At 37.1% G+C, this 15758-nt stretch overlaps 2 protein-coding genes across 5 annotated transcripts in view; both read left to right on the top strand.

Moving 5' to 3' along the window:
* Window positions 1-11142, top strand: part of LOC103462988 (nuclear receptor ROR-alpha A-like) — a 60930-nt gene extending 49788 nt beyond the window's left edge. For 3 of the 4 annotated variants that reach the window (XM_017304193.2, XM_017304195.2, XM_017304194.2), the window contains 6 exons: window positions 1455-1576; window positions 2322-2454; window positions 2698-2805; window positions 3488-3598; window positions 3694-3806; window positions 5235-11142. In XM_017304193.2, the coding sequence (XP_017159682.2) occupies window positions 1455-1576; window positions 2322-2454; window positions 2698-2805; window positions 3488-3598; window positions 3694-3806; window positions 5235-5423 (776 nt within the window). In that variant the 3' untranslated portion in view covers window positions 5424-11142. Of the gene's footprint in view, window positions 1-1453; window positions 1577-2321; window positions 2455-2697; window positions 2806-3487; window positions 3599-3693; window positions 3807-5234 lie in introns of all 4 variants that reach the window. The other variant, XM_081605561.1, reaches the window with a different exon arrangement.
* Window positions 11143-14643: 3501 nt separating this feature from the next.
* Window positions 14644-15163, top strand: LOC145551186 (uncharacterized). Its single transcript, XM_081605562.1, has 2 exons — window positions 14644-14952; window positions 15027-15163. Exons 1-2 carry the CDS (start codon window positions 14699-14701, stop codon window positions 15127-15129), a joined length of 357 nt encoding a protein of 118 aa, XP_081461688.1. The 5' UTR covers window positions 14644-14698; the 3' UTR covers window positions 15130-15163.
* Window positions 15164-15758: the final 595 nt, after the last annotated feature.

Here is a 15758-nt window from a genome sequence, read left to right on the forward strand (position 1 = left end):
ACTGCTGGTTCAGCTTTTTTCTCATCTGATTAACTGCATAAACATAAGTTTTTCCTCTAATTTCCATTTATGAATATTTATTTGGTAAAAAAGGCTAAAATAATGCTGGCAGGAAAAACGGAGGTTTATTATAAATGATGTCATTTCTATTTTTCAGGCAGATTTTCAATATTTTTCTTTGGACTTTTGTTGCATTTTTACTCCGTTTCTAATTTATTTCTGAATTTCAGCTCATCAGATCGAGATAAATGATTTTAGAAATTTAGGATTTTTTCCACTGCACCAACAAAAACAACCGGAAGATGATAAATGTGTTGTTTAGACCTGAAACGATTAATCAGATTAATGTTTAATCAATATTTGAAATAAACATCAACTAATTTAGTAATTGATTAGTCATTAACTGGAATATACACTCTAAAACATGCCAATAAAAGTGAACTCTGGTGCGGTTTGAATGCAAATGTGAACACCAAGCAGACTGGAAACCGTTCCAAAAGCAGGAAGTGGACTACACAGCAGGGAATTCTGGGTAAATACAACCAAAACAAATGTGCTAGCTTAGTGCTAGTGGGAAAAATAGCAGAAGAGAAATCCTGCAGCCGTTAAAATCTGATGCCTCCATTTTGTTTCCATCTGGTGAAGAAGGAAGTTGCTCTCAGTGTCTTCAGAGGTTTTTGTGTCGTTTCCTTCAGTGGTTCTTGGTGCAGCGCCCCCACAGGCCAGGAGGGGAACAGGTTGGTTCGACTCAGAGCAGAGAGAAAGAACCGCAGCAGCTGGAGATGGAGCAAACCGAGTTCATCCGGACTGATCTGACTGAATGACCCGACTTCTGCCGCTCATGTTGTAACACCTAAAAATAAAAAGAAATTATTGGTTGCATGATGGATGGACTCTAGGCAATTGGTTATAATACACAAAAAACGTTTTGGAACAAAAGCATATTTTGAAAACAAATTGTATGTCTGAAAATCTCTTCGTATTAAAACATACTGAAGATCTGCACTGTAAAAAAACAAAATCTCACCAAGTATTTTGTCTGCTTTCGAGTGCAGATATCTTAGTACACTAACAAAACTAACTTACACATAATTTTCAGCAAATTATAGAAGATTGTTTTAAGTCAATAATTCCTCCACATTGATGAAAAATACGAGTTTCACTAGCAAATTATTTCACTTGTAAAATGGGAAAATTGTCTTAAGTGAAATAATCTCAGTTACTTATAAGTTAATTTCATCTTATTTGAAGGGTACTAAGATATTTTGCACCAGAAACTAGACAAAAATACTTTTTTAAAGATTTTGTCCTTTTGCAGTGTGATTTCCTAAAATGTCTTTGCCAAGTTGTTTTTGATGTGCGGAGCCTTTGGTTTCTTCTGAAAACGGTCCTGACTGAAAACGAGCTCAGAGAAACTCTGAATAATTCTGAACTGTGTTTTTGTTTTGCTTCAGATCACTTGGCCCAAATCATCTGCAAGTCTCACCTGGAGACGTGTCAGTACCTGAGGGAGGAGCTGCAGGAAATGAGCTGGCAGAGTTTCCTGCAGGAAGAGGTGGAGAAGTATCAGAACAAGGTCCGTTCGCTCCATCTGACCCGACGAAATGTAGCTTCTTGATAATGGTCTGACTTCCACTGTATGGAGCTCTGCTAGTGCCAAAAATATCTTTTGATGGTTTTAATTTTTTATAGTAAAAATTTTCTTTTTACACTTAATTGGAGTAAAGTGTAATATTTTCTTTGTGTTTTATTATAATTGGATCAAAAACAAGCAATTTTAGACATGCAGAAATAAATTTATTAAGGGTTAGTAAGTAAAAACACTGGACGCCTCTGGTTTTTGTAGATGATGTAGAAGTTTTTCTTTGTACTTCTATAAATTTGCTCATGTTTCCTGCAGCTGCATCAATCTTTGCGCAGGTAATGTGGATCTATGGTTTCCAAAAGCTTTCATCCTTATTTACGGTGTTCCTGAAAGGTTTAAATACTGCAATTCTCAAGGTCTTGCATTGTTTCCACTTCAACTTTCAACCTAAATTGAAGGACAAAATTCAAATTACTTCATGTTCTCTCCTCATTTTCTCTGAAACGAAAGCAGATGCTGTGATAATCCACTTCTGATGGAGTCTCCCAACTGTTTTGATACCAAAATTATTGAAATGGTATGGAATAGGATTGGGGTCACTGGAGCAAAAAAAAAATAAAATTCTTTCTTTTGTCTCAGATTTTTGACTTTAATCAGAATTGGATTTGTGTTGGTTATTGCGAACACATAAAACCCGTTTTGCTTCTGAAGCGTCTCCCTGTTGTTCCCCGTTCAGCCACAGGAGGCGATGTGGCAGCTTTGTGCGGTGAAGATCACAGACGCCGTCCAGTACGTGGTGGAGTTCGCCAAGCGCATCGACGGCTTCATGGATCTCTGCCAGAACGACCAGATCGTGCTGCTGAAAGCCGGTGAGCAAACCTTTAATCGATTACTAAATTAGCTCCGGATTATTTCAATAATCGATTACAATTTATCCAGTTAATCGTTTCAGCCTAAGTTGAGTTTGGAAAACTTAAAAAAATCTGCCTCACTTTCTGCTAAAAGCAAATTTTGAAAGAGGAAAATTTGTGAAAACATGTGAATCAGTTGGACTGAGGTTTTCTAAATCTGTTCCCTCTTGTTGGGCCCGACTCTTTACTTTTTCCTGGCAGGATCTTTAGAGGTCATCTTCGTACGAATGTGTCGGGTTTTTGACTCTCAGAACAACGCCGTCTTCTTCGATGGGAAATTTGCAAGTCCTGACGTTTTCAAATCATTAGGTGGGTAGCTCATATTTATTTCTAAAAATGTAAAAAAAATCCTTCTTTTAAAAGTTTTTCTATTATCTCTGCGGGATTTTGCTCCATATGTTCCCTCAGTTGTAGCTCTGGGTTGAAAATGGCAGATTTACACATTTGGTTGTGCGTTTATTGTATTGTTTATCATTTATGGTGATAAATTTCTTATCAGATTTATTATTGTCACGCTGTTTAAAACCTCCATAAACTCTCTGTATTGTTGGGATTGTTAGTTTTTACTGTTTTTACAGTTTGCTCAATGAAAGTACCAGTAAATATTAATTAATTTGAAAATATGATTAAATGGATGTGCAGTTTAATGATACAAATCACACTTATTTTTGTGATTAAAGAAGCGTAATGGGTACACTGCAAAAATGCTAAATCTTACCAAACATTTTTGGTCGAGTTTTAACGTTTTTCTTGCTGAAAAGTTACTTTTTATGTAGTTTCGTTCAAATGAACTAAGATATTTGCTCTGGACACTAGACAGGAATACTTGGTAAGATTTTGTGTTTTTGCAGTGAATGTTTCTCAATAAATAATTCTTATCATGACTTTCATCGTTATCACAATACCACAAAATATCGTGATGAAACTTTACGAGTTAAATTTTAAATCCAAGTCAGTTTTTAGAGTGAATCTTTTGCGTTTTTCCCGTCAGGCTGCGACGATTTGATCTCGTCGGTGTTTGACTTCGCTCAGAGCATGTGTTCGCTGCAGCTGACCGAGGAAGAGATCGCCCTCTTCTCCGCGTTCGTTCTGCTCTCTGCAGGTACGTCCTCCCTCCGCTCACTCCAACCGTTCTGTTTTTTTAGTGCTTATCTGTGTGTGTGTGTGTGTGTGTGTGTGTGTGTGCGCTCGTTGCAGACCGGTCGTGGCTGCGGGAGAAGCTGCAGGTGGAGAAGCTGCAGCGGAAAACCGAGTCGGCCCTGCAGCACGTCCTGCAGAAGAACCGCAGAGACGACGGAGTTCTGGAGAAGGTATGACGGAGAGCTAAACGTGCCAACAATCACTGCATTTAAAGAAATCTCTTTCTGCATTTAAAATAAATTTGAAAATCATTATTATGAAGCGATGTGTCGTTAAATAAGCTGATATCTTCTGTGTTTTTTTTAGATTTGTCTTAACGGTTTTGAGTTGAGGAAGATATTTTAGGTTTATTCTTCTTCCTGCTGCTTTTCATTCATAATTTCTGCCAGTTTAACTGTTCATATTTATTGTTGAGTGAATGAAATAAAAAATTAACATATTTCAGAGAAAAATCCAGCATACTAACTGAAACTGAGGTTATGCTGCCTCCTAGTGGAAAATATCGGAAGTATAACCAGTTTAAGTTTTATTATTAGTCATTATTATGATTCATGTATTAGTTTTATTAGAATAAACATAAAATGAAAATCCAGTTAAACTAAAACATGACACAATCAGTGCAACATTCTCTGCACTTTAACTTTCTAAAAGATTAAGTTTTTATTTTTATCCTTTTGCATGAAAACACTGTAAAAAATAATCCAATTTATAAAGTTTGCTTCAGTTCATCAGGTTTCACTGCACTGCAAAAACACAAAACCCAACCAAGTATTTTTCTCCAGTTTTTATTTCCAATATTTTAGCTCACTAAGGAAACTTTTCATCTGTTTTAAGTCAATAATTCCATAATATTGATAAAAATACAAGTTCCTCTCAGATTATTCCATTTATTATGACATTTTTCCACGTTTCCCATCAATATTAAGGAATTATTGATTTAAGATCACACATGATCAAATACGCAAATTAGGCAATATTCTTTGGATTTTAATGTATAATTTTTATTATATGAATATGGAGGTTGCAAGGTTGATCATATCAATGTGTAGGCAGGAATATCTGTTTATTCTCACTGTATTTTATTTATAAATATGTATTCCAGGGCCTGGAGCTGCAAACTATGAGAATAAAATGGGATTAAAATCTAAATATTGGGACTTTATTCCCATAATATTATCACTTCAGTCTGATGCAGCGTTGGGGAGGAACTGGTTACGTTTCCCTGAGTAACTTTATTTTATTGTATTTTATTGTAGGAGTATTTTATTGCACTTTACTTTTTACTTACTTGAGTAAAATCTGTGGATTTTCTGCCCCCTGACTGAAAAACAAACATGTTTCAACCAGAAATCCACCAGACTCAGACAAACTGGGTTTTATTGAAGTTTCATCAGTTTGTTATTGATAGAAACTGATTTGGAAACATTTCTTTTTCCTGATTTTGTCTTTTTTTACTTATTTGAATTATTATCATTTTGGTCCTTTAAATGCCAACATTTCCACTTGACTTTATGTTTTGGTCCTTCTGATGATGCAATATTTAAACATGAATCGATTGATAACTTGATCAGTGGACTCTTTCTGCGTTTCCTGCTCAGCTGCGGTGCAAGACGTCGGCGCTGCGCGCGCTCTGCGGCCTCCACTCGGAGAAGCTGGCGGCGTTCAGAACCGTCTACCCGGACGCGGTCCGGACGCTCTTCCCTCCGCTCTACAAGGAGCTGTTTGCTGCCGACCTGGACGGGACTCTGCACCGGGCGCCAGAACCGGTCCGGTCCCAGCAGGACTAATCCGCGCGCCGTGGAGTCCGATTTTATGGTTGCACTACTGCACTGATCCGGGAGCAGCAGCACACCCTGGAGGTTCTGGTGCTGGAAACATGTGGACTACTGCAGGACTGCTGACTCAGCAATACACGTCCGAGCTACTGATTCAATCCTGAAACTTGAGGCTTTTATACTGAAAAACCAGTTTCTTGTACAGATTGTTGAGCGGTTTTAGTTTCTTTCTCACTCCATATCGAAGTTCAGCTGGAGGAGCTTCATTTCTCTTTTTTTTTTGAGTTTCAAATCACTTTTGATGCAAATCCAGGCAAAAATAAATCCCAGAAACGACGTTAAGCTCATTTATTTACCTGACGGATAACTTATAAAACTGAACCTGGCTTCATGTTCGGCTTTGAGATTCAGTTCCTCGACTCAAAAACTAACAGCAATATTTAGCCACGAGAGAAAACTGGGTTAGTTTTTCAAAGTTATATTTTCTCAATTTTATTCAATAATTTCTAAATGTCACAGTTTGACTTGAACTAAATATTTACTTCAGAGATATAGTTAGTTTGCCAACTAAAAATTTAGCTTAAACCTCGCTGAGTGTTTAGCTAGCTCTGAGCTAAATGGCTCTAGTTAGCTACTTAAAAATCAAGCTACAGTTGGCTAACTATCTAGCTAGTAAGCTAAACAGAGCTAAATATTTAGTTGCAAAGCTAAGTAGCTAACTAGAGAGTTAGCTCAGAACTAGCTAAATATTTACCATCCTATTTAGCTCAAAAGCACTTACATATTTTGTTAGGAAGCTAGCTAGGGCTAGCACAATAATATTTTTACAATTATTAATCCCACAAAATATACCCCATAAAATATCTAAAATTAAATATTAGATAGATCTCAGCTAAATATTTAAACGCTGAATGTTTAAATCAAAGCTACGTACATATTTAGCTACCAAGCTAAATATTTAGTTTGTAGTTAAAATTTAACTTGCAAATAAAAACTTAGCCTAATTAAATATTTAGTTTGAAACTGTGACATTACATAGAAATAGTAGAAATGAGTGGAAAACATGATGATTGACTGTTAGCAGCTGAAAATGTCCAAAACAGCTTTCCGTAGATCAGCAGCCATGTTGTGCAAGAGTGCAGGACGAATTTTCCCTCCACTTTATCTAAAACTGTTTTCACACGTTCAAACTGGCATTCAAAATGTTTAGCAGTTAAATAAAGACGTTTTGTGTCATACTTGCAAATCTTTTAATATAAAACAGCAAAAACTAGGAATTTACTAAAGTTTTTTGTGTCTGATAATTTGGCATTATGCATTTTCATACAAAACTCCTCTTAAAAAGTGTTGAGATTTTTCCAGGTGAGGTTAAAGTTCACGCAGCCTTTCAGTTATGATGCAAAAGCTGCAGTGATTATAAAGCAATAAACATCAAGATCCAACCCAGATTGTTTCCAGGTAAAAATACTTAAAAGATCAAAGTTGGATCAAAATATTGTCCAGTTATAAATATGGTAAGGATTAAATGTGCACTTTTATAGAGTTGTAATAGTTTTTCATCCGTCCCGGCTGTTTTAACACAGAGCAGATCCAGAGTTTTATTTTGGTAATTTAATAAACTGCATTTCTGACTAAACATTTATCTAGATATTGATGTCCAAACTAATCCAGGTTCAAGGTTGAAACCTCAGAAATGCTCAGATTTTAGTCAAAATAAACTCAAGCAAATGTTTTCTCCCATTTTCCACAACTGAATAAATTATGATGTCATAAGTGTTTTATTTCAGTAATTAGAGTTTATTTCTGTTCATTTTGATGATTCTGACAATTGATTTAAAATTTTAAATATTACGTTTAACACAGTTCTCTGTTGAATATAAATTATTAGCAGAAAATTATTTTCCCTCAAAGCTTATGCACTAAAAGTTTTTTTTTTTAATTTTAAATCTTGAAAGCAGATTTTTTTAAACATTTACTGCCAGTCTGCAGATTGCAGCAGCAAACCTGCAGCGCCCCCTGCTGGAACTGAAGTGCAACATCAATTTTTTCCTCCTCATGTTTTCATTTTTCAGTTTAATTCGTAAATCATTCGTTCATTTAGTTTTCTGTTGAAGCAAAAACATGCAGCATGTCTCCACTCAGGTCAATAGTTTTACTAGCAATATATGAAAAATAAGCAATAAGATGGAAGAAAAAAATATATTTTATAATCAGTAAACATCACCTGAGCTGCACAGTGGCGCAGTTGGTAGAGCTGTTGCCTTGCAGCAAGAAGGTTCTGGGTTCGATTCCCGGTCTTTCTGCATGGAGTCTCCATGTTCTCCCTGTGCATGGTGGGTTTTCTCCAGGTACTCCGGTTTCCTCCCACAGTCCAAAAACATGACTGTCAGGTTAATTGCCTCTCCAAATTGCCCCTAGGTGTGAGTGTGTGTGTGCATGGTTGTGTCTCTGTGTTGCCCTGCGACAGACTGGAGACCTGTCCAGGTGACCCCGCCTCTCGCCTGAAACGTTGGCTGGAGATGAACCAGCACCTCCTGACCCCATTAAGGGACAAGGGTGCAAGAAAATGGATGTATGGATGGATAAACATCACCTGACTCAATAAATTATGAATATTTCAGATTTTTTTTTTTTTTTTTTGGATGCATAAACTATTTAAACCTAAATCAGAATCAAAACATGAAAGTCCAGATTCTTCTTCGTTGGTAGTTGAGGAACGTCTCAAACAGGATTTTAAATTCATACTTATGAATATAAAAAAGTATATTTAAATAAATTTGTACTTTCTCTAAACCTACATGCACACAACCACAGCATGAGTCACTTTGTTTCATTATAGTTTTCATTTGTATGTAAAACAATCCAAATTAGCACGAAGGTTAGAGGTTATCTAAACTCTAAACGGGTAAAGATGATTTATGATTTAATTTCAGTAGACGCACTCTGGCTTATGGAGGATTTAAGAAAGTGAGTTTTTGGTGTAAATTTACGTCTTTTTTTTCTTTTTCTATCTAAAATCTCCCATTTTGTACATTTTTTAAGTAAAAGTGACCCAAACTCTGTTTTCATCGCTGATCATAAAGGATTTACAAACTGGATGTTTTTCTTTCTATACGGCAAATGGATCTAAAATTATTTATGAATCCCTTTCTTTAAAAAATAAAATAAAAATAAAATACTTTATGCATTAAACTACAAAAAAATCACAATATAACTTTCAAAACCTGTATTACTTAATATTAACATTTGTTAAAAGTTATACTGTTATATTTATAAACTCAAACCAAGTTTTCAACTTTTGAAACTCAGAAATTCCCACATTTTTTTCTAGAAAATTAAAAACATTTTCTAGAAAATGTTTAGCTTTTTAAACTCAGAAATGTTGAGTTTCTTGGCGAAAATTAACTTTTTATTTTTCCGTCTACAATGGCCCGAATTCACCGCCGTAAATACTTGCAATAAATGCAACTTAATGGAATAACAGATTCCCAAAATAAGTTTGACGCACCTTGCTAGCATAAGTAGCTAATCGGCTTCTGGACGAGGTGAAAACGAGCCGCTCAAACTGAGCTTCAGAACCAGGAAGAGAAGAAAATAACGTGACTTTAAACGCAGCACGACTGCTGATGATGAGGACAGGAAACTGGAAGGCTAAATTCATAAAAGCTTTGAAAAACGTTGGTCGTTTTTCAATGGCAGACATTTGGCCTAACCAACCTGGTGGTGGTGGCAGTATGGTGCTGTGGGGATATTTTCCTGGCACACCTTTAGCTGGTATTTAAATCTCTTTCTGTGTGAGGAATCCAAACCCACAGAGCTCAAATCAACATGGTTTAACCGTTATCAAACTGTACCTATTAAAGTGGCCACTTTTCCAATGAGAATTAAACATTTAAAATGATTTAAAGAGGAAAAAACATCTTTTCTACACACAGACGAGGATTTGCTGCTAAAATAGACCCTGTGAACAGCAGCAGAGCTGCTAAAACTAAACTTCAGTTTTATCTGCTGCGTTTTGTTAATTGTTGTGTTTAATTAAAATTCAGTTTCGACCCAGTCAGTTTATGAAACATGATTTAAAAACATTTAACCGCTAACTCAGATAAAAAAAAAAAAACAGAGCCAGGTTAAAGTTTAGCATGTTGGGAATAATATTTGCAGTTTGATGTTCTAAAAATAAAACAAATTAATTAGATAAGGTCCCATTTGGAGCTCCGATCAGATCATATTGATCAGTAATTGCCGGGCCGTCGGCCTCATTTCCCTCCATTTTTCCCGTCCGACTCTGGCCAACAGAATAAATATAAAATTGCCTCGCAAATAATTCCTGACGCTTGGAAAACACAACCCAACAAATGATGCATTCCAAATAGTTCATTATGATATTAAGCTGCACAAAGCGACGATATGTCCCTGATGAACTGCGGCGCCTAAATGCTCGTTTTATTCGTTAATGGAGCCGACGGCACCCACTGGGGCGACATTTCTTAAGATGTACTTAAATTCACTTTGACTTTTGCTTTTAACGGCGGAGAGCTTACAGCAGAAATCAGGAATCAGTTTTTCTTCTTTATTGGATCTGTGAGGTAATTAAAAGTTATCAAGATTTTCCCAGTAAGACATTTTGGTGAAATGCAGCAAAGTTCAACATTTTGGCCCAAAAGATGTTATTCTACTTTTCCAACAATAAACTAAACATTGCAATACTTTAATTAAAATGTGCAGTAGTCAGATTTGTTGTTAGAAAGGCATACATTTAATTATTCTAGATGAAAAATTTATAAAGTTTTGCGAGTTTGGCTCCTGCTTGTTTCAGTCACTGAAATCAGAGTTTTGGTCTTTTTTTAAAATGCTTGCTGCGATCAGCCAACTTTATTAAATTGATTAAAAGTCACTGATCCCTGCAAGAAAATGGAAAAGGTTTAATCATTCAAAGAAATAAATTGTGATGTTTCCAATATTTTCTACTGCAGGAAGATTTTCCTTTGTGATAATTTTGTCCTGATTAAAAATATTAAGTCTCCATTTACTGGGGGTCCAACTTGTATTATTCTGCAACTGAAGCCGTGGGGGGCCGCACATGATCAGTCCTGAGCCACAAATGGCCCCCGAACCACAGGTTGGACACCCTGGTCCAGACAAAGGACCGTCTGTGTCAGCACTTTGTCTTTCTGATCATTCGGGTTGGGTTTCACTGCCAGATGTGAACGTTGGTGTTAAAACTTCCCACTCATGCAGAATAAATGTTATTAAATGCAAATTAAAGTATCAGATTTTCCTAAAACAGAACAAATGTTTCGAGTTCACGTCGTCGTTTGATTTGATCATATTTATGGTACAGACACGAGTCACAGAGTTCATGGCTGCAGATTGTTCCATTTCCTCCAACTTCTCACTTTTTCTTTTTACCAATTAATCCGATCATTTTTAGTTTAATAGTTTGGAAATGAAAAGCCAGCCGTGTTTCCAATGTTTTTCTTAAAAATAATGAAATTTAATCATGACTGAATGTCAAACATCTGAATTTGCCACTTTTTGTTTTCTCTGAACAAACTCAAACATTTTATCTGCTCATTTTTACTAATCGTAATTTATTTAATGTTGTTCATGAGGACAGGTTTTGTAGTTTACTGAAACTGAAAGCTCATCTTTTGTTATCAGGATATTAATTTAACGACATCACATTGTATGTTTTATTACTATTTAAGGCAATAAAGGAACAAACAACTGATTTCTGTTTAAGTGGGTTTATTTGTCCTTTAGCATAAATATAAGCTTTGTTAATAAGTTTAACAAAAAACAAGTTTTTATTTGCCATGTTTTAGCAGGTTTGTTGTGAATCAAACTGAATTGTTTTTAAAAATAGTCACAGAGTTTCTGCATCATTGTTGTTCCTCCCTGTAGTTCCCGTTCCGGCCAGTAGATGGCCCTGCAGTTCAGCAGTGCTCACTGAAACGTGCAGCAGAGTAAGGAGCTCGGCTAGAATCTGCAGAGCAGCTGCTGCTTGGCTGCTTTTGGTTTTATGTCCCCTGCTGGTAAAATGACTGGAAGGAGAATCAAGATGCTTGTTTTGATTTAATATTTAAAGCTTCAGCTCAGAGTTCTGCTTCAGAAACCAGAGGAAAAACCGTTTGGTTTTCCTGAACGTGGTTTTACTCAAGTAAATGCTAAAAAAAAATAAAAAAGCTAAAAAAAAGCTAAAAAGCTTCGATCAGGAACAAAAGCAACAAATAATAAATAAAACAAATAAAACATTCTGCTAAGGTAGGTAATTTCAACAAGCAGCTTTCAGTGATGTCATGTGGTTGCTATGGAAACAGAGCTGGCAACCTGAAATATTCAACCCCATCCATCCATCCATCCATCCAACCAACCAACCAACCATCCATCCATCCATCCAACTATACATCCAACCATCCATCCATCCAACTATACATCCAACTATACATCCATCCATCCAACTATACATCCATCCATCCATCCATCCATCCATCCATCCAACTATACATCCAACCATCCATCCATCCAACCATCCATCCATCCAACTATACATCCAACCATCCATCCAACCATCCATCCAACCAACCATCCATTCATCCAACTATACATCCAACCATCCATCCATCAAACTATACATCCAACCATCCATCCATCAAACTATACATCCAACCATCCATCCATCCATCCAACTATACATCCAACCATCCATCCATCTATCCATCCAACCAACCATCCATTCATCCAACTATACATCCATCCATCTATCCATCCAACTATACATCCAACCATCCATCCATCCAACTATACATCCAACCAACCATCTATCCATCCAACTATCCATCCATCCATCCAACCAACCATCCATCCAACTATACATCCATCCATCCATCCGTCCAACCAACCATCCATTCATCCAACTATACATCCAACCATCCATCCATCAAACTATACATCCATCCATCCAACTATACATCCAACCATCCATCCATCTATCCATCCAACCAACCATCCATTCATCCAACTATACATCCATCCATCCATCCAACTATACATCCATCCATCCAACCAACCAACCAACCATCCATCCAACTATACATCCAACCATCCATCCATCCAACTATACATCCATCCATCCAACTATACATCCATCCATCCATCCATCCATCCATCCATCCATCCAACTATACATCCAACCATCCATCCATCCAACCATCCATCCATCCAACTATACATCCAACCATCCATCCAACCATCCATCCAACCAACCATCCATTCATCCAACTATACATCCAACCATCCATCCATCAAACTATACATCCAACCATCCATCCATCAAACTATACATCCAACCATCCATCCATCCATCCAACTATACATCCAACCATCCATCCATCTATCCATCCAACCAACCATCCATTCATCCAACTATACATCCATCCATCTATCCATCCAACTATACATCCAACCATCCATCCATCCAACTATACATCCAACCAACCATCCATCCATCCATCCATCCAACCATCTATCCATCCAACTATCCATCCATCCATCCAACCAACCATCCATCCAACTATACATCCATCCATCCATCCGTCCAACCAACCATCCATTCATCCAACTATACATCCAACCATCCATCCATCAAACTATACATCCAACCATCCATCCATCCATCCAACTATACATCCAACCATCCATCCATCTATCCATCCAACCAACCATCCATTCATCCAACTATACATCCATCCATCTATCCATCCAACTATACATCCAACCATCCATCCATCAAACTATACATCCAACCATCCATCCATCCAACTATACATCCAACCAACCATCCATCCATCCATCCATCCATCCATCCATCCATCCATCCATCCATCCAACCAACCATCCATCCAACTATACATCCATCCATCCATCCAACCATCTATCCATCCAACTATCCATCCATCCATCCATCCAACCATCCAACTATACATCCATCCATCCATCCGTCCAACCAACCAACCATCCATCCAACTATACATCCATCCATCCATCCGTCCAACCAACCAACCATTCATCCAACTATACATCCAACCATCCATCCATCCAACTATACATCCAACCATCCATCCATCCAATTATACATCCATCCATCCATACAACCGCTCATCCGTCCGTCCATTCATTCATTCATTCATTCATTCACCAGCAATCTACAAAAAATGTACGTTATATTGTGATTTTCTTCTATAGTTTTATCCACTAAGTAGTTAATTTATTTATGTTTTGTAATATTTATAAATAATGCAGATCCATCTGTCTGATCGATCGATTGGCATCCAGTTTGCAGAATCTGTTGCAGTTTATTGGGGGAAAATGAATAAATTGAGTTAATTTTCAGGTTTTGCTTCACCTTTACTTTCCGGAACAGCAGCTGTATTTTACAACAGCCACTGGATGGAAACAAGACGAGCCCGTTTCTGCCAGAGAATCTGACATTTTGAGATCGATCTCAAATGTTTTCAACATAAAAACACAAAGATTTTGGAGTTTAAAAAGTCAAAAAAAATTCTAGAAAAAAAAATCTAATTTTGAGATTAATCTCAGAAATATTTCAGAAAATGTGAGTTTGTAAAGTCAAAAATTTGCTAGAAAAAAACTCAAATTTCTAGGTTAATTTTCTGGAAAAAGTGGAAATGACAGATTTTTCTAGAAAATTTGTGACTTTTGAAGCTTAGAAATGTACAAATATTTTCAAGAATGTTTTGAGATTAATCTAAAAAATTTCTTGAGATTAAAATAAAACAGATTTTTGACTTTACAAACTCAGAAATTTCCTTTCATTTCTAAAAAAAATTTGGACAATAATCTCAAAACTTTAAACTTTGTAAAGAAAACTTCTAGAAAAAAAAAATAAAATTTTTGAATTGTTTAAAAGTTTAAAATAAAAAACCTGATTAATCTCAGATGAAAACAATGTGGAAATTGCTGCGTTCCAAATGTTGAAAACGTTTTGAGCTCAGAAACTGTTTTTTCACATAAATTTCAGACGTTTTGGCAGAAATCCCCCCTTACTGTTTTTCTTCCTCTCTTGTAGTTTTCAGCCAATTTAATAAATTATTTAAAAGCAGATTTGGGTGCAAATGGCTCCCATAAATCCTCTTTAGCCCATAACGAGCCCCTCGCTGGCAGTTCTGCATCGTTTCTGTTGCATTTTTCAAAAGGTTCTGTTGTTAGGGTTCAGGCACATTTAAACAAAAACCTGCTCCTGTGTGGAAAAGAGAACCAGGAAGACGATGTCTAACCCAAAAGACGAGCTCTTCAAGCTGCTGCTCCTCCCCAATGAGGAGGACGAGCCGGGCGGCGATGGCGCCGCCTCGCCGAGGAGCAACACGGGCCTGCAGGCCGCCGTACATGACACCGGCTTCAAACTGCCAACCAAACTCCGGCGCCCGGCCGAACTGGGCCCGGTGCTCGTCAACAACTGGGTCACAAGCAGACCGAGCTCGTCCAGGAACCTGAAAACGGCTTCTGGCCGTACAAGAGGCGAGTAAGTGAGTACCTGCAGGAGCGCGGGGCCGCTGTGGGAAGGATGTGACCTAATCAAAGCCGTCTGGTTTCCAGAAGCTGCCAGGCGATGGACGACGGCGGCGACATCTACCCGACCGGCCGCATGCCCAGGAGCTTCATCCTGAGCAAATCCATCCGGCAAGCCTTCAAGCTCTGACGCCTCAGGAAATAAAACTGCTTGGATCCAAACATGTCAGGCTGGTTGTGTTGAAACGTAGCACAGAAGCTCAACCAATGTGAGGCTCGGGGGCCACTGGAGGCCCCTGGGGGGATTTTCTACGGCCCTGAATGAAACAAATGTGTCCCGTCAGCAGAGGAGGATGATGCAGATGGAGAAACATTTTCTTCAATTTTAGAACAAAGGTATGAACCGAAAACTAAAACCATCACATAAATGTTAGATACAGAGCGTTAGAGGCAAGAAAGGTTTTATTATAAATCATTTGAATGAAGTCAAACTGGAAGAAAGTCAAAATACTATGAGAATAAAGTTAAAATGTAATGAAAATAAAGTTGTACGAGAATAAAGCCAAAAATAATAGGAAAAAACGTCGTATAAAAATAAAGTTGCAATATTACAAGAATAGTCATAAAATTATGGCTGTTTTATATTTTTCTATAAAGTCATCTGAGAATAACATCAAAATAATATGAGGACAGAGTTAAACAACTATAAAATCATAACATTTTAAGATTAAAGAACAAATCAAATGAAACAACACAAAGTAATTTCCTGGTAGATAAAACTACATTTTTCTAATCTGCTTTAAATTACAGCATTAAAAT

Source organism: Poecilia reticulata, chromosome 3 (assembly GCF_904066995.2).
Source record: "Poecilia reticulata chromosome 3, P_reticulata-male-v2, whole genome shotgun sequence".
Classification (NCBI taxonomy): domain Eukaryota; kingdom Metazoa; phylum Chordata; class Actinopteri; order Cyprinodontiformes; family Poeciliidae; genus Poecilia; species Poecilia reticulata.

Excerpts from the sequence above, each read along its gene's own strand:
- LOC145551186 (XM_081605562.1), top strand. The coding sequence starts at position 14,699 with ATGTCTAACCCAAAAGACGAGCTCTTCAAGCTGCTGCTCCTCCCCAAT. Across the intron at positions 14,953-15,026 it reads TCTGGCCGTACAAGAGGCGA|AAGCTGCCAGGCGATGGACG; the intron begins GTAAGTGAGTAC and ends TCTGGTTTCCAG.